The sequence below is a fragment of the Ostrea edulis genome, chromosome 10 (genome assembly GCF_947568905.1).
Source record: "Ostrea edulis chromosome 10, xbOstEdul1.1, whole genome shotgun sequence".
Classification (NCBI taxonomy): domain Eukaryota; kingdom Metazoa; phylum Mollusca; class Bivalvia; order Ostreida; family Ostreidae; genus Ostrea; species Ostrea edulis.
In genome coordinates, this window is record NC_079173.1 from 28,650,327 (window position 1) to 28,669,914 (window position 19,588).

Genomic DNA, 19,588 nt, shown 5'->3' on the forward strand with positions numbered 1-19,588 from the left:
CATGTGTATTTTTCTAAGGTGAAATTCACGAGCATGCATTCGTAATATTTAAACACCATTGAGAAAATTATTAGTAATTTGTTTATTAGTTTCCAGAATATGTTACCTGTAATGTAGTGTACGAATGTGCATGTTTCCTCGAAAGTGCCACGTGTTAATTTTGTTATGGACTAGCATAAAAATGTCATGTTTTAAATCTCTTATTTTCCAACACCCAGTAAAATTACAATATAGAAGAGGGGTCGCTTTCCTATGTCTTGCAGCGTGACTCGAACTCGCAACAAAAGAATCAGGTCCCATAACCATAAACAAATCCAGAATGAGATTTGTAAATACCCTCGACTTGGTCAAATCGCACAATATTTTAGGTACAACTTTAAAGATATTTAGAATATAAGCGTCATATAAATGCCACTGACATATGGATATCAAGAGTTTATGTATTAGATCAATTCAAAAAATTAGACTTAGTGTACATGTATTCTCATTTTATGGTCATAGCCCCCCCCCCCCCCCCCCCCCCCCCCCCCCCCGGATCTCTATTCTTACAAATTCTAAGTAAAATATACTAGTAGTTTACTTTAGAAAATAACACCACGTTTTTAATGTACTACATGCAGACAAAAGTATTGAAAGTTTACTATGTTATTTCAAAGATTTAAGTGCTTGTGTTTTTGAACATTTTACGAAGTAAAAAATTCAAAGTTTAATATTTACAATAATGCATGCGTAGGTCAGAGTAACAAATATTAAATATGACAGCACACTTTCTTAACTCAAGAAAAAAAAATATAAATTGAAATTTTAAACAATAAATTTTCACGAAAAAGTAAAGTCCAATACGATCTCGCATAAGTTTTTTGTTCCATCATTTTTTTCTAAAGTTGATATGGTATTGTTAATAACTTATGACTTTAGAGCGGACCGTTCTAATCACATTTCTTCGTTGGTAACTTTTAAGTCAATCGGCCCTGTAAAAACATGAAAAGGTGACGATAACGAACAATGATCAATCTCATAACTGCTATAAGATATACAAAATTTGGAGCTTGGCAAACAAGGACCCCTGGACACACCAGAGGTGGGATCATGTTCCTAACAGGAGTAAGTATCATCTGTCGACCGGTTACACCCGCCGTAGGCCCCTTATCTTGATCAGGTAAACGGAGTAATCCGCAATCAAAATTATGTATGTAAATTAATATGAAACACGTCAGACAGCATTTGATCCAATGACATATGAATTATGTATCAATATACTTAGGCATACCAACATGATAGTTAATTATAATCTAAGACTGATTTCTCAGAATGAACCGATGAACGATCGATGAATGTTTTTGAAATATACACGCATGTACATAAGAAATGAATTAAAAAAATTCTTTGAGTTGAAGGATTTTTTTGAAACATCGATAATTAAAACCATTTTTCATTGAGTTTAATTTTTATGCTATGCGAATTCAAAACCTTCACAAACAACAATAAAAATAAAAATTTCTAAGCCACGACACAAAGAACGAGACATACAGTCATACAATCATTTTAATATTTCCTCAAGCCAAGATTATTTGACCTCAAGATGATATTCAAATATATTCTTAAGAATTCCAGCCATCGCTTTTTTATGTATGTTGAGTTTCCACAAAGAAAGCTCACAGCCATATAGAATTGTGTATGTTAAATCCACATCCCTTTTATTCAAACATTGATAATAGGAATATGTCTTATCAGAATTTCCGAGTATATACATTGTGTATGATCATAGATATGTTGTTTTATTTTCCTACTGCCGATCCGGCAATATTGAAGTAACATTTCAGACTTAGAAATAGAGACGATTAGATTATGCTAAGCTCCATATTCGTCTGTTTCCAGATTTATATTCGAATAAGCTTTGCTGTCCATTGTTTCGTATTTTAAATTTTCTGATAGAAAACTTGCAGCTATATGCAGTGTATTATATGTACCAAAACATATTATGATTATTAATGTAGATGCACGACCCAGCCATCTATAGTACAGTATACTATTGCATGCATATCGGCATTACAGCTTTGCTTATTCCATACATTGTGAATTTATTTTCATTTTTCTAGCTCCCTGAAAGTACAGCATCTACTATATCTAAAAATGTATTTCACAGGGTTTTTTTTAACTCCCTTGTTTATTGAAAACCGATATTTAAAAGTCAATACAAGTTTTACAATGCTTGGGTAAAAGGTATATATATATATCCACAATTTATAATCTGATATATATATATATATATATATATATATATATATATATATATATATATTATAAATTGTGTGTAAGGGAATGTGCGTTATATAGGACTACCTCTTAGTAACCTGATATTAAGGCATTGATGCTGTCGTCTGATGGTAATCTCCGATTGAGAATACTTCCTCTTTATATGTCTGGCAGGAAGTGGCGCGGAGCGTTTTATTACCATCAGGTGATTCATCAGTGTGCTTATTTATAATGTGATGTTTTATTTTCTTCTTTTTTGTGTTGGAGGTTGAATAACGGACCAAGAAATAACTTGGAATCCATAAATGTGAGGTTAACTCCACAGAATAACGCGATTTAAGTTTTTTTTTTTTTTTTGTCTATCTATCTTTTCAAAAGATTGACACAGATATGAGGAATTTTCAGAACGAGTAAAATCAACATTAATTTATAGTCCACGTGGGAAGAAGGAACTTGACACTTCTGGGCCTCAAATACGAATTGGTCTGTTGTGATGTCATTTCCGGCAATGGCGGTAATGATTAGTGTGTCTTCAATCAAATGGCTTCATAAGAGCCGTCAACACAAAGACGGAGGAGCTAGAAATTGTGTCATTGTGACAAAGATGGGGAAATTACAAATCGTCCATGAAATAGAAAAACATGAGGAGTAGTGATCACTTTCACTTAAGAACGAAGTAATTACCGAGGGCAAAAACGTTCCATCGCTGTCTTATCGAGATGACGTCGAGTACAAACTAAATAATAATGTGTGTCACCATTTGCTTATTAGCATACGGAATTCTCCTGCAGCTTTCTTTTTAATTTTGTAAAATTGAATTCATACGACTTTGTCCTTAGTCTGATTGGACGACGCCCGATTTAAAATGACGTTGTTCTTGAATTCCACTCTTATAATAATAATAATATCTATTGTCTTTCAAGATGTCACAGAATAAGTCTTTGTCTTGCAGTTATTGCGATTATTCAAACCACCTTCACCCCTCCGGCTTTCCTCATTGTTATGTTGTCTGTGGGTTATTATTATGTCATGACATGCGGCTTCAGACCAGAAGGAACGTGTTTTTAGGATCTTATCTAATTATTACGTCGTGTATTATTCAGGTTAATTGGATAATCATATTCATGTGTGGTCATGTTTGATTATTTTAATTTTCTCGGTATGAATTCAGATCAGATTTTGAACAATATCATTGTCAACCATAATTATTACATAATAATTCATAATTGCATCATATTACATTGGAAAGTATTAACTTTTCAATTCATTCATAATTAAAATCACGCTGGTGGCAAACTGCAACATACATCATGACTTGTTATTGATACATGTATTCTGTATGGAGATTTCAAGTAGGAGAGATAAAGGCGGTATATACGTTACAACAGTTTCCAGATCTTACTAGGTCGGGCAGAATCAATTAGGGACATTTATTGATTGATTGTACATTGTTTTTAACGTCCCGCTCGAGAATATTTCACTCATATGGAGACGTCACCATTGCCGGTGAAGGACTGCAAAATTTACGCCTATACTCGGCGCTTATGGCCATTGAGCAGGGAGAGATGTTTATCGTGCCACACCTGCTGTGATACGGGTCCTCGGTTTTTGCGGTCTCAACCGAAGGAACGCCCCATTTAGTCGTCTCTTACGACAAGCAAGGGACACTGAGGACCACTTCCAACCCGGTTCATCACGGGATTCAATTAAGAATAATGATATTTATTGTGAATCATGTTCAGCTCACAAATTGATGGGTTTTTTTTGCCTAAGACTTTATTTGATACAAAACGGCAAGTACTTTAAATTCAAAGTTGATATGATTGAATATATATTCGGCTACCTTCGTTTTGTATCAAATTCAGCCGAACGCACAATTATTTACCTAAATAGCCTTGGAAGGTTTGCGACTGATTTGGTGACCAAATGATTGCCCAAATTGGTCTGGGAATTCACATTTGGTGGCATTTTTATTTTTGTGATTGTCATTTTTATGTAGCTTCTATTTTTATGCATATTTGTTGTACATCTGCAAAGTTAGGAGATCAGCATATTGCAAGACCATTTTACAGTGTGTGAGTAGCCGTTATTCTGACCCCTATTATGATTTTCTTATTTTTGCCTCATTCTTTCAATAAATGTCATTTTTCATGTCTACATTAATGTTTATCTCACAGCGGGTGTTATATAATGACTATGGATTACTCCGTTCACGTGGTCAAGATATAGGTCTCACGGCGGGTGTGACCGGTCGACAGGGATGCTTACTCCTCCTAGGTACCTGATCCCAACTCTGGTATATCCAGCGGTCCGTGTTTGCCCAACTCTCTATTTTGTATTGCTTACAGGAGTTACGAGATTGACCGCTGTTCGTTATCTTCACCTTTCATGTAAATGATCATTACTCAGAAAAAAAACTGAGTTGCAGTGGGATTGTGCAGCATGAAGAGACATATATATGATTCCTAGCCCAAACCTCACTATGAAAGGTGAAGATAACGAACAGTGATCAATCTCATAACTGCTATAAAGGTGAAGATAACGAACAGTGATCAATCTCATAACTCCTATAAGTAATACCAAAAAAAAAATGTTTTTTTTTTTAAATTAGAGAGTTGGGCAAACACGGACCCCCAGATATACCAGACTATGCGTTTTATAAATACACCCTTATCATGAAAAGGTGAAGATAACAAACATTGATCAATAGCATATAATATAACTCCTATAAAGAATACAAAATTAAGAGTAAGGCAAACAGGGACCCCTGGACAGCACAGTTGAAAACCATACAAGACGACATGTATCATTGAAGGTCATACAATTGGAACGCTGAATCAGGTTTCCTGAAATCCCCTAAACGTCTTAATGGTTTTAAGTATAGTTTTATATCGCTACAAACAAATGATTGATTGACTTCGAATTGGAGAAAATACAAGGTTATAGAATCTGCAAAGACAGGTATTTCAGCCCATTAGAAAATATCCACCCATATCATAACGGAGTATATCATATTTCAGATGAAACATTCTTCTATATTTCAGACGAGGAACATGTTTCTATATTTCAGATGAGACAAAATTTTGTATTTTTCAGGTTTTGAGTGATGCTTCTCGACATATCGGATGAGGTCTATGTTCCATGTTATGCATACTACTTGACTTCTATATTTCGCATGGGATATGATGCTAGTATGTCATTCAGATGGTATACCTCTAGTCTGCATATGCTTTTGTATTTCAGATGATACTTACTGTGAACCCCACCATGACTTGGTTCATTGCTGGTACGCTGCGAAAGCTAACACAACAGTGACGGCCTCCTGTCCCCCAGAGATTGGTGCACCCGGTAAAGAGCTCGTAATTACATCCAATACATACACTTACATAGAACATAGAATTTACTGTAATTTTAGATCCAGTGTATCGACAATGAAGCGTTGTCCCATTTTAGATGTTTCATTGAATGTATATTTTTAACAACCTCCCCCCCCCCCCCCCCCCGCTCGAGAATTTTACACTCATATGGAGACGTCACCATTGCCGGTGAAGGGTTGCAAAGCTTTAGGCTTATGCTCGGTGCTTACAGCAGGGAGGGTTCTTTATCTTTCACACCTTCTGTGACACAGGGCCTCAGTTTTGCGGTAATTCTCACCCGAAGGTCCGCCCCATTTAGTTGCCTCTTACTACATGCAAGGGGTGCTGAGGATCTATTCTAACCTGGGTCTCCATGTGATCAATTTTAAATGAAGTTGAACTCATATAAAATACAGTCTATTTTCTCGAATTGAAAATAAACGCATGGCTGTATATGAACATTTGATTTAACAAAGGTCTGCAAAAAGCACATTATGTTTTGGATAAGAGAGCAAGAAAGACTACTCTGTACACCGTCTCCATATCAGTGAAATATTTTCGAGAGGGACGTTAAACAATATACAATCAATCAATAAACACATCCGTACTCAACTATGCTGAGAAATGTATGAATTTCAAATCGTTCTAATCAGCATAAATTCTTTTAAAAAATGAATAAATAAAAATAGCCTAGTTATATGACTTATCATATTAAATGATCACAAAGGGTTTAGCGGAAGTATATGCTATTTTTTTTAAAAGAGTATAAACATAATTTTTAATTCTTTAACTTTTAGAGCATGTAGTGGCGGTTCGTGTTTGTGGCGCAAATGGAAATTGGGAAAATATTACAGATTACCAACAGTGTATAGACTTCCTCGACAAAATCCAACCGACCCACGAAACTGATCTTACCCCACTCGTAAGTATTCACTTTTAAAGTATATACTGTATTTAATTTTATCGAACTCGATGTGAACCCTAAACAAAATTAAAGAAAGGTAATCTAAGTTTCATTTTTAAAAGTTTGTTTTATTTTCAAAATTAATTTGGTGTGTATAAGAATAAAGTGCGATAATGCCTGTGTTCTACCTATGAATTGAATTATATAATAGCTATTTAAAACTTGGGATTCCTATATTGTTTCAAAACATTCAAAATTAATCCTTGAAATGTCACTGTTATGTAATTACACTATGGGATATCAGTGTTTTGGTTGAGAAAAATGGAGCATATGCGTGATTAGGCACTGCGAACTGATATGGTGTGATTGAAATGATTTCAAAACGAGACACGAGAAAGTAGTGCCTGATTACGCCGCTTTGTCTGTAAATCAAAATGCGGATACAGGTGGATAATTAAAAAGTCGAGATAACGAACAGCGATAATATTTCTAAATTACAGAAGATGTTTTAGAAAATGATTCATTTACTGACTTAACCGAAACAATTATGCCTCACAGAATGCTGTCGTCATCCATATAATCTCTATGTGTGTGCGTTATTTTACATTCCACTCGAGCATGGTTCACTCACGTGGGAACGCCAGTAGTTGTAGATGAAGAGCCACAAATTTTGATCTGTTACGTGTATGATAATTTTATAGAAATGGCGTATAAACGAATGTGTTTTATTAACAGGAAAAGTTACCTACGGTAATACCTAAACAACAATACATGTATGTCACCATATTTTCATTGAGATTTTACAACGACTGGAATGACATAATGATATAAAGACGGTCAGACCTAGTAATGGAGAGTCTCTTTGTAAAGATATTCATTTTATATGTATAACGAAAGGATAATGAACAATTTTTGAAGGAATTCAATTAACATGAATGTTTATCGTTAAATAATGATGAAAGAGAAGTAGATGAATTTCACAAGACTGATAATGTAAAGCTTACACGGTACCAATTTTGATGCACCAGATGCGCATTTCGACATATAGTGTCTCTTCAGTGATACTCAAGCTGAAATATTGGAAATCCGAAATAACAATAAACATGTAAGAACTAAACAAAAAGAGTGCCGAAGACTGGAGTCAAATTCGTGTAAAGATCAGAGCTATGCATGAGGGAGATACTCCTTAATGTTGAAATGAATTTCTAAATTTTATCACAGCAATTAAATATACATCCGTATTTTCAAGCTAGTAACGACGTACCTAGCTACTGGACTGTAGAGACCCACAGGGACTATAATGATTAGAAGGTGACGTTTTGGCACTTGGGACGTTTTTCAAAAGTTATTTGCCCGTTGTAAAAATAAGAAAAAATCTAATTTTCTAAAAATGTGTGTGGTATTAAAATGATTAATTTTGATTCATATCTTCATAACGAGAAATTGTATGTAACTTTCTACCGAGAGATTTGTTTAAAAATATAATTTCTTTTGAACATATCTTAATAAATGCTCTTTCCACAGACTTCAACGTTAAATTCTAGGTGAAATAAATCAAGCAGTAAACAAAAGTTTGTAAATTCCTATGGTGGATTATTTTTGTTTAATAAACTTTTCAAAAATGATACCATGTTTACAAAAATCCCGCCATCCATTTATGGTCGTTATACATTGAATACCTCATCGTCAGAACATGTTTGTCTTGGTCTTAGAATGCCAGGATAGTCTATTCCGGATATATTGAAATTCAGGACCGACCTGAATTGTTCATTATACAGTCTACTCCAGATATATTGAAATTCTGGGGACTGACCTGAATTGTTCATTATACAGTCTACTCCGGAAATATTGAAATTCTGGGGACTAACCTGAGTTGTTCATTATACAATCTACTCCGGATATATTGAAATTCAGGACCGATCTGATTGTTCATTATACAGTCTACTCCGGATATATTGAAATTCTGGGGACAGACCTGAATTGTTCATTATATTCATAGTTCAATATAACTGGTGTTGAACTATATGAATATTGGTACCATGCATTTATGTTCACTTTTGATATAGGAGACACGTGCAGTTTAATAAGGTGAAGACAACGAACAAGTGATCAATTTCTCAAATCCTATAAGGAATACAAAATTAAGAGTTTATATACCAGAAATATAGACGATATTTCAATACAAATGGAATAGACTGTAATGGGTGTGAACGAATGAAAAGAAGAAAACACCAGTGTCAACTGTACATATGCCTATATTGATGTAAACTAACGTCTTTCTGTAATACCTGCTTTCAGACAACGGAGCATTCTAAAGCTGTGCTTGTGATGAGGGACATCTACTTCGGATGTAGCCTGATATCGCTGTTTTGTCTGTGCATCACCCTGTTTGTTTTCTGCTATTTCAGGTGAGTACTGTCAATGTACACATTAGTAGGGTGGTCTTCTTTTCATTATATTCGAGGTTTAAGTCATTATTTTGTTGTTCCAAAAATAGAGGTCAATGTGAATGGTGAAATAGTGTTGGAAAATATTCTATAATGAATAGCACTTTTTATGAGATTAAAGCACCACGTGGCTTTGATACATGAGATCTGCCAAGCAATGTCGATTTACTTTCATTCCCAAATACTTAAAAAGAATTGCATAGCAATAATATTCCACTACCCCTGATTGTTTTGCTATTTTAATGATTGATTGTATACTGTTTAATGTCCCCTTCGAGAATTGTGCACTTATATGCTCGGCGCTTGCTGTATTTGAGCAGGGAGGGATTTTTATTGTGTCACATCTGCTGTGACACGGGGCATCGGGTCTTTTGCGGTCTCATCCGAAGGACCATCCCATTTAGTCGCCACTTACGACAAGCAAGGGGTACTGAGGACCTATTCTAACCCGGGTCCCCATGGGACAATTTCAATGAAATCATCACAGATAGTTTACACTAATTCACATTGTGGTCGTATGTAGTGTTGATTTAGAAACACCGGATAATTTTTGCTTCTTTATCTGACAATTACATTCACACAATTTTCTGTAGTCATTACACATTTATCTACGGGTTCACCTTCTAATAATTGACTCCAGTGAATTCCAGTAATGCCAAGGTTCCACTTCACTATCTGAAATTGAGCAAATTACCTTATAATTGCCATAATGTACTTATCGACTAATCTTTATTTTTGTTCAAAACACTAAACGTTAAGATTGAAACTGTATTTTTCACATTTCCAGTCTTTCGATATTTTTTACCAATTGAAATGATAGTCATTTCTTCATGAACGTGAACAATGTGCGTATGAATCTTGATAAAGTTAGACTAATTTAACGCATTCTTACAGAAATGACAGTAAAATGTAAATCATTAAAATAAACTCCATTTTTGAAAATACAGAAAGGTATGAACTAGGAACACTTCACGCCAGTATACTTTTCAAGAAGCGCACATTATGAGGTATGCTGGCGTAAAGGATCGCAGTTCATGCCCTCGTGTATTTTTAAAAATTAAAATTAATTTTTAGAATGAATGAACAATCTTATAATGATACCATTTACATGTCATATGCATGTACATGTACGTCCTACAAAAATGATAAACAACAACAAATTGTGGAAAATCCAAGGGGGCAGTCCCTGTTTATTCTCGCAGACCTCGGTCAACGTTTCACCTACTCCGAAATTGTGCATCAGCCCAGTCAATAATTTGGAATTAGTTGTAAATTCCCGGAATAAATGTGGTCGATCGGTGATCTTCAAGAGTGCGACTAAATCAAATTTGATGTTTCTCGTGACATAGGATAACGCCAAAACCGAATGTTTGTTACGCAGAGATGCAAAGAAAAAATGAAGCAATTTGAGGATTTATCTTGTAAGGTAGAGCAATTGTTAAGTACCAAAATACACTCCATTTCGTTGACTGGTTTTATACTGCTGAGATTACGTTACTTTGTAGACTGAACACACTATTCCACGCTTCCAAATTTATATAGTTTGATTTGAATAACCCTTTTGTTTTTATATACTCCATGTACGTATCTCGGTTTTCTAAAATCATCAGGAATGGACCAGATGTGCAGTTGCGGCCATTTGGGGCACATCATATCGTAGACATCCCAATAGTTGTTTTAGTACATATTCTACCATATTCCGTACTTTCTTTGGGATTAATCCTACGATTATTACCATACAATAGTTTCTCATGCTGTGGAAGTGTACGATCTCCTGCAGCCTCTATTTGATCGACTGCAGTCTATGACCTGTCTCGGCAGAACGTCGCGGGGACATTGCATTATTTAATTTCGACACCCTTGACTTATTTGTTTAACTTGTATATACTATGCAGACGGTTCTACTTTCAAATTCACCAAAGTAATTCGTCCGAAGGATGTATTAATTTGTCTTTTAAAAAACCCCGCATATATTTGTTTCTGGGTCGAAATCATTGGCTCGAAAGATTAGACATTTTTGTCACGTGCCCCCGGTACGTCGCTGAATACATGAACCATTTTCCTTTAATCCTTTGCACAAAATGGTGAATATACAGGGCATTGTCTAACATTCATGAAGTCCTTGGGAGGAAAGTTATCATCCCACACAATAGTCATACAGTGAGGAAATACTCTCTAAGAATTTACAATTCCATTATATTTCCCTTTTCAGATCCTTACAGTGCAGCCGAGTGACAATCCACAAACATCTAGTCGTTTCTTTCATTCTTAGATTCATTATCATTGTTTTCCTGTTTGAGCCCCTGGTGTTTGGACATGATGTGTACTACATGAGAGTGGTGAGTAATACAATTTAGCCACTGACTATATCAGGCCGGAGAATATGAAAGAAATCATTCTATTATTATCTGGGGGTTTTTAGGACCACATTGACGATATACATTTTATACATCCCTTCAGGACGAAGATCATACTTTAATCAATATATCGTAATTGTTATAAAAAGAAAATTAGTGGACACAATTTTACGTAGAATTATAACACTTTTAAAAGGCATATGGATTGAAAGATAAATATATCAATAAATGAATATATGCGCACTTGTCTTTATTTAACTCCTATTGTTAAGACCACTTGAATGTATTACTAGTTGTGTAAATCCACAAAATAGTCTGTTGAATCTATAAAGCACTACACATCCTTTATTGTATTTCATGAATGAATGATATGCAGTTATAAATGAAATGAATTGAATCCGAAACTAACGCTGTAAAAATTGACAATTCTGACGTTTATCATTAATTCCGCAGAAACGCATGGATAGTTTGCAAACCGGTATCAGAATAGACTGCGCTCTAGCAATTTTTAAAGCTTTTATTTGTATTTTCATGTCCCCTGTCTAATTATTTTGTATTGTAGGACTGGTTCTGTAAGCTTATCATCGTTCTGAGTCAGTATATAATGGTTAGCAACAACTTTTGGATGTTTGTGGAGGGACTTTTCCTCCATAACAGCATTGTTGTCACCGTCTTTTCCACTGATGCGCCATTCAATATATTTTGTGCCATAGGATGGGGTAAGCGTCGTTAGATATTAAGAACATTGAATGAAAATGTGAAGATAACGAACAGTGATCAATCTCATAATTCTTATAAAGAATACAAAATTAAGAGTGGGGCAAACACGGACCTCTGGAGACATTTGAGATGGGATCAGGATCCTATTATGAGTAAGCATCATCTGTTGACCGGTCATTCCCCTGCATGACTCACATCCCGATCAGGTAAACAGAGTAATCTGTAGTTAAAATCAGTATGTAAAGGGCGATCTAACAACTGGTATGAAACACCAGACAGCATTTAACCTAATGACAGGATGTATTCATGAATTTAGTCGCTTTACCGACCATAGAATTGCCAAACTGCTGACTTAAACAGGATATTTGTAACCACTATAATATCAACTTATTTGTCAGTAGCCTTCCTCTATTCAAAAACTTAAAAACTGATCCTACGCAAAACATGCTCGTACGTATGTAATCAGTTCAAAGACATAAATACAATAACATTTTAAAACGCGTTATTGCCCTTTCGCATTTTGAAATATTAATCAGAAAGATTTTCACAAGAAAATGAAATTAAGATATTTATTTGATGTAATGTACATGTATTTTCCATTTTCTCCCTATGCAGAAACAATGCATTATGTATGATATGGCTATCAGCAACAAAACAATGCATCCTATTGTAAAAATGGAAGTAAAATAAATTCAGGTGACTGGAAAAGTTCGTGGGCAATGGATTAACAATAAACTTACTTTTGATTTATTCAGGTCTACCAGGAATCATTGCTGTGTCCTGGGCGGTCGCCATGAATTTTACAGTGTTTACCCCCTGCTGGCAAAACAACTCCCGTTCTTCATACTCCTATATTGTATCGGGATCTATACTGCTGGCTTTAATTGTAAGAGTGCAGAGATATTCAATATTTGATTTGGACTATGGACAATATACTACGTGTTTTATATACAGTATATATATATATATATATATATATATATATATATATACATATATATATATATATATATATATATATATATATATATATATATATATATATGATTTAATAGGACTTACAAGCACTTTGGTAATGCTAAAACATCTATTTGTCATGAAGTTTCCTTTTCCTTTTTGAATCCACACTCATTCTTCCACTATCTAAATTTTTTTATTTGTATTGAAGTTCGATGGCATAACATAAAGAGTTAAACATCCTTAAATCCTGATATATGTTCATGAAATTGATATATTTTGTGTATCACATCTTGGGATCCCATATATTTTTCTTATCGATCATGTACTCTCTGAGTGTAACCTAATTCAGACCATCCTCTTTAGAAATTAATTATTTTATTTTTCCTAGTTTACTATCAATGAATATTGTTTTCTGATTTATTTACAGGTAAACGTATTCTTCCTAATTAACATAATTAGAGTGCTAGTAACAAAATTGAGGGCGAACAATACTCATGAATCATCAAGAATTAAGTGAGTATATATTTGCAATTTTTTAAAGTTGTTTTATGGATGCGTGAAAGGTGAAGATAACGAACAGTGATCAATATCATAACTCCTATAAGCAATATGAAATAGAGAGTTGGGTAAATACAGATCCCTAGATATGCCAGATGTAGGATCAGGTGTCTAGGAGGAGTAAACATCTCCTGTCGACCGGTCACACCTGCCGTGAGGACAGTAAAGCATAACACAGAAAAAATATTAACAAATTAAATACGTTTTCATCTGAATGACACAGTTTTAACCCGGATCTGCTATAAGACAGACGATCTGAACCCCGATGTCAAATCCTATATAACATCCTTAGTGATAATTTCTTATTACAGAAAAGCCATCAGAGCAACGGTAATTCTGATGCCACTTCTGGGATTAACCAACCTCATTATGGCGTTTAATCCCAAAGACGGAGGTTCCTATGTGTCGGTCTATCAAGTCACGAATGTGGTTCTGCATTCTAACCAGGTCAGAGTCCATTTTTCTAATGAAATTCTCACAGGTTCATGGTAATCGTGTTTTGCTGACTTGATTTGTTACTGTAGAATCAATCATCGTATTTTCATATAATCTTTAATAGTCTGAGAAAAATATTTAGCATGTTAGAGGAGGCTTAATATCGCGATTGAAGGTTCCCTCGCTGTCTTTATTTTCTTTTATTCGTGTGTGCTTTATTCTCGGAATATGTACTTGATTGTAATTTATTAAATAAACAAATCTAACCACCTCTATGAAAACTGATGGGTTCGCAGTATCTAAAGAATTCCCCATCATTGTTGATTATAATATTATGAATTAATTCAATTTTCTTTCTTTTCAGGGAATCTTAATTTCTATATTTTACTGTTTTTTGAACGGCGAGGTAAGACCCATTGCACTTCAATCATGCAGTTTTATTTAGGATGTATAAATGGAAATAGTTGAAAATTATCATCAGTGTGCAAAAGCAGTTAATTCAAATTGTTCCCAGTTACAGTTAACAAGGGAAGATAACGAACGAATAATAATTTCATAACTCCTATAAAGAATGCAAAATCAAGAGAACGGACCTTCAGACATACCAGAGATGAAGTCAGCTGTCTAGGAAGACTAAGCATCTCCTGTTCACCGGTCACACGTGTCATGAGCCTTATATCTTGATCAGGTAAACGGAGTATTCCGCAGCCAAAATCAGTGTGTAAAAACGGCCCAACGATTAGTATAAACACAGCATTCGGCCCAGTAATGTCTTGTATTTACAAATTAGATAATTATGTCGATTATAAAAATTACGATCTGCAGGAACAAGACTGTTGAGACCCCTGTAATATCAACTAATATAATGACAATGTTCGGATGTTTGAAACAGTATCAGTTGATATAAGCCAAATATCATTGAGGAACATTCCATCTATGATGATATTCTTACATGTGATATATTGACGTTTTTATCTATTAACAATAATCATTTTCATTAATATGTCGATTCGATATAACCATGTGCACTCGCGATAAAAGACACCACAGAGTCCTCCACATCTGCTTCGTACTTAGATATTTTATTGAAAATGAATATTAACGGCAAACAAACAACTTTATGACAAACAGAATATTTTCAACTTCTCCATCGTTAACTTCCCATATTTATGTAGCAGTATTCCATTATCACCTGCATACGGTGTTTATATCACTCTACTGATTCGATACTCAAGAGCTTGTATTGCGTATGATCAGTTTTAAAATCAAGGCAGGCTACTGACAAACAATTTGATGTTACAGGGGTTTCAACAGTCTCGTTTAAAGTCAGCATTTCGCAAATTCTATGGTCATTATAATGGCCTAGCTTGCCAATACAACCTATCATTGGGTCAAATGTTATCTTGCGTGTTTCATACCGATTGTTAAGCCGTTCTTGGCACACTGATTTTGACCACGGATTACTCCCTTTACCTGATCAGGATATAGGGCTCACGGCGGGTGTAACCGGTCAACAGGGGATGCTTACTCCTATGCACCTGATGCCACCTCTGGTATATCCAGGGGTCCGTGTTTGCCCAACCTGTTTTTAGCATTGCTTATAGGAGTTGTGAGGTTGATCATTGTTTGTTATCTTCACCTTTCAAGTCATTCAAGAGTTTGTGGACGCTATTTACAGGTGCGCAAAGTTATTCGACAGAAATATAGGAGAATGAAGATACAGCGCATTCTGAAGAATAGCAGTCGGAGGTACTCGCGGACGTCGTCTTGTATCTTATCTCAAACAGAGGTACTTCTATCATATATACCGTAGTAGGTTATATGCTTTATAATAGCATATTACCAAAAATAATAATACGAATACACAAATAAACGATATATACTTGTCAAATATCTATTAAACATAAACCATTTTGCTTTATTTGATTATACAAATGGTAGAAACGCTATCCTATTTTTTGGTAAGAAAATGCGATCGTTTTTAAATCTCTTTCAGATGTTACAAATATAAGTTGTTATCGGGGTGTGTCTATAATATTAAATCAAAGATACCAGATTGTGGTTAATTTCTGAAATATAATACAGCTAAACATTTTCATTACCTCTTTCTTTGAAGTGTATGTAGAAAAAGAAGGTTGGGCTTACGTCAAAAAATAAATACTCGGTCAATAGTTGCTACTTTGTTGGAATGGCAAAACCATTATCAATTATAAACTATAATCCCTTCTAAAAACAATCTTCATCCATGGTTTCTTTTTATAAAAATGCCCTTTTGTACTGTATAAGAATGGACTATAAGCGCACTATTTTTCCCCGCGTAAGAAAGACTGATAAGCACGACGTCCGAGCCACGGATTCAAAAGAAATTCAATCAGCTGTTTCTACCATACTGGGGAACATCTCAAATTTAAGCGAAAAGAAGACGTATGAGATAAATAGATAATCTATAATTGCGTATTTTGATATTTTGGTTTATCCTCCCGAATAAATACACCATATCAACTCGTTGGATAAGCCAAATATCAAAACACGCAATATAGATATCCTTTATCTATAATATATTCATATAGATGCTATTATTTGAATTTGATATTCAGTTGGTACAATGTTTTGCATGTACACAAACCCCTGATTGATTTTCTTTTGGATAAGGTAAAAAATAATTATAAAAGTTAATTGTTAGAGAAGTGATTTTCATACTTTTGTATAATAAAGAAAATCAAATCAAAGGGTTAGAAGAAAATAATTTTGAGCGATGTGTAGAGTGTGCCTATTGCTGTTGAGATAAATGTTTACCATTCGGAAGAGATACCGAATTAAGCAAATTAGACCGTTTATGAATTATTGATATACATGTAATTGTTAGGGTTGCAATTTCTCAGACAGCTGCCTACTTAAACACAGTAATCTTTTCATAAATGATTTTATGTTATTCACCTTACAGCTTGATATGTCCTTGAGTTCATTGGTGAGAATGTGGTTCAAACATAATGTTAAGCTAATTACGTGTACTAATTTTATCTAAACTTTTGCTTGTAAACCTGGTGTGAAGGCTATTGAATATTTGCTTAGAAATTTCGCTGTAAATTCCAAAGCATCAAAGAGGAGTGCATGGAAGAAGCACTTCACTTAATGAACGTAGATTTTCTATCAAAACCTGTTTATCCGCATCCACAAAAGACGTACAAATATATAAGAAACAATTTAGTCATGGAAAATGTAAGCGGCAGTTAAGGATTTTACACCACGGCAAGCAAACATATAAACATTCATACACGTGACAAGTTTACATCCAGTTCTGGGCATTAGAAATCGGGGTTTGCAGATGATACATGTATATAAACCAACCATTCATAGTATTTTTCTAAACAGTGAAACGAAAAGAACAACAACAACCAAACAAAGCAAAATCTAAAATAAAAACTTATAGTCACGGTACAATACGAGCCAATAGCTATGCGAGAAATTAACCTCATTTCTTGCGCGAACCACCCCTTTAATTACTTTTGTATGTTTAAAATATTGTCGGTCGTGAAAATTAGTCGTCGTGAACTAGTTTATCACCGGTAAATCGCGAAATAAAGTCATCGAGAATAAAATTTGGTTAACAGTAGTCTTAGTAGGAATACAATATTGTAGCTGATGCATGCTGGTCTTTATTTCTTCTCTTTGCTTGCAAGCTTAACACTTACTTGGCGTTTTGTAATTGATTGATTTGATTTTTTGTGTTTTAAAAAGCTTTCTTACGATTCATTTATTGGTGTCTTTTTATCACAGTTTGTTTCGCTGTCTTTATTTTTTGTCGATTTTTATTTGTTTCTTGCATGCGTTTTGATTTTTAATTTTCATTTTATCAACAGACCCGAGGATATCAGTCATCTTCATCCGATAGTAACATTTGTTTGGAAAATCTGAATAATAATTCCTATCAGAAGCTTACCCTGATCACGGAAGTGCGAGACAAACCGAAATCAGATTCCAACATTAACATAAATGGTGACGTCACAAAACACACTGCTTCCGCATCCGATCCATCAAATCTGAAATCGTCTTACTCCGTAAAATTTAGATTAAGCTCCAGTGAGAATGACATAGAACAATGCAAATCGCCACATTGTCAAACCACTGGTGATGACTTGTTCGATCTACCCTCTGCAGTTGTAAGTTGCCCTGATATTGAAAATGGCGTAATCGATATCGGTGTCCCAAACAACGGAGAGGTTGTTCCCAGAGAAATGAAAAACTCTGATAGTGATACTAAGGAAACGCTTTGTAATTCTGACAGAGTTAATTCTGGACGTGGCAAGAAGTACGTGACAAGACCCAATTGTTCTCGGGTAATTGGGAAAGCAAGGTCGATTTCAGAACTTGATGAGACTAATGCTGGCATATTAAGAAGCAACAGGTGGTCCGTGCTCAGCAATAGTGATTTTAAGTTAAACATAGTCAGTGGTTTTTCCGATGAAGTTACAGAAGAATTTCTTAAACTACTCAAAGAAAAAGATTCTTGATACCAAACACAATGTTAAATTTTGTTTATTATTTATTTGATTTCCTTTTATTGTGATACCAAATTCATTTGTTTGTATTTTGTTATCAGTATGCATTATATGCTATTTCATTTTGTTACATGTTTGTTTCGTTGTATTGATCCTTTATTATTACATACGAGAATTTCTGAGTAAAAACACGAATCCAAACTTGTTGACTGACTACTTCATCGTAATAAGCAAAGTGGCTCGTGGAAAACATTTATCTATATTTATATACTCGCTTTTCTCCACTACTCCAGATGCGTCTTTCAGACTACAGAAGTAAATGCTTTGCTTACATACTTGAAATTCCCTCGGTTTGTGTATAAAAAGGTGAAAAAACGAACTGTTATCTATCTCATAACTCCTATAAAGAATACAAAAATAGAAGTAGGGCAAACACGGACCCCTGGACATACCAGAGGTGGGATCGGGTATGTAGGAGGGTTTAGCATTCCCTGTCGAATGGTCACACACTCACCTTGAGCCCTAGATCTAAATGGAATGATATGTAGTCAAACTCAGTGTGTAAAGAACTGCAGCAATTGGTATGAAACATACGAGACAATATTTCACCCAATGACAGATGGTATTGGTAAATTAAATCCCTAGAATGACCATAAAATTTGCTAAATGATGAATTTAAACGAGACTGTTGAAACCCCTGTAATATACAAAAGCAATAACCATTATTATTCTCCCTAGATATAGACCATTTTATACATAAACCACATACGTGTTCTTCTTTCAAATATAGTTCAGCAAGACATGATTGATTGTATATTGTGTAACGTCCCATTTGAGAATATTTCTCTCATATGGAGACGTCACTATTGCTGGTGAAGGACTGCAAAAGTTAGACATATGCTCGACGCTTATGGTCTTTGAGCAGGGAGAGATCTTTATGTTACTACACCTGCTGGGACACGGGACCTCGGTGTTTGCGGTCTCATCCGAAAAACCTCCCTATTTTAGTCGCCTCTTACGACAAGTAACGGGGGTTGATGAGCTATTCTAACTAGGGTCCCCACGGGACGGCTAGGCACGTCATTACCGGTGATGT

The 19,588-nt window shown here is 34.8% G+C and overlaps 1 protein-coding gene across 6 annotated transcripts in view; it reads left to right on the top strand.

The window, feature by feature from the left end:
* Nucleotides 1-18,693, top strand: part of LOC125665695 (corticotropin-releasing factor receptor 2-like) — a 42,537-nt gene extending 23,844 nt beyond the window's left edge. For 4 of the 6 annotated variants that reach the window (XM_048898462.2, XM_048898463.2, XM_048898465.2 and 1 more), the window contains exons 3-14: nt 5,500-5,604; nt 6,410-6,534; nt 8,815-8,924; nt 11,176-11,302; nt 11,883-12,039; nt 12,796-12,926; nt 13,428-13,513; nt 13,870-14,005; nt 14,358-14,399; nt 15,672-15,782; nt 16,938-16,961; nt 17,854-18,693. In XM_048898462.2, coding sequence (XP_048754419.1) covers nt 5,500-5,604; nt 6,410-6,534; nt 8,815-8,924; nt 11,176-11,302; nt 11,883-12,039; nt 12,796-12,926; nt 13,428-13,513; nt 13,870-14,005; nt 14,358-14,399; nt 15,672-15,782; nt 16,938-16,961; nt 17,854-18,504 — 1,805 coding nt within the window. In that variant the 3' untranslated portion in view covers nt 18,505-18,693. The remainder of the gene's footprint in view (nt 1-5,499; nt 5,605-6,409; nt 6,535-8,814; nt 8,925-11,175; nt 11,303-11,882; nt 12,040-12,795; nt 12,927-13,427; nt 13,514-13,869; nt 14,006-14,357; nt 14,400-15,671; nt 15,783-16,937; nt 16,962-17,853) is intronic. The other 2 variants (XM_048898466.2, XM_056152403.1) reach the window with 1 other exon arrangement.
* The last annotated feature ends 895 nt before the right edge of the window (nt 18,694-19,588 follow it).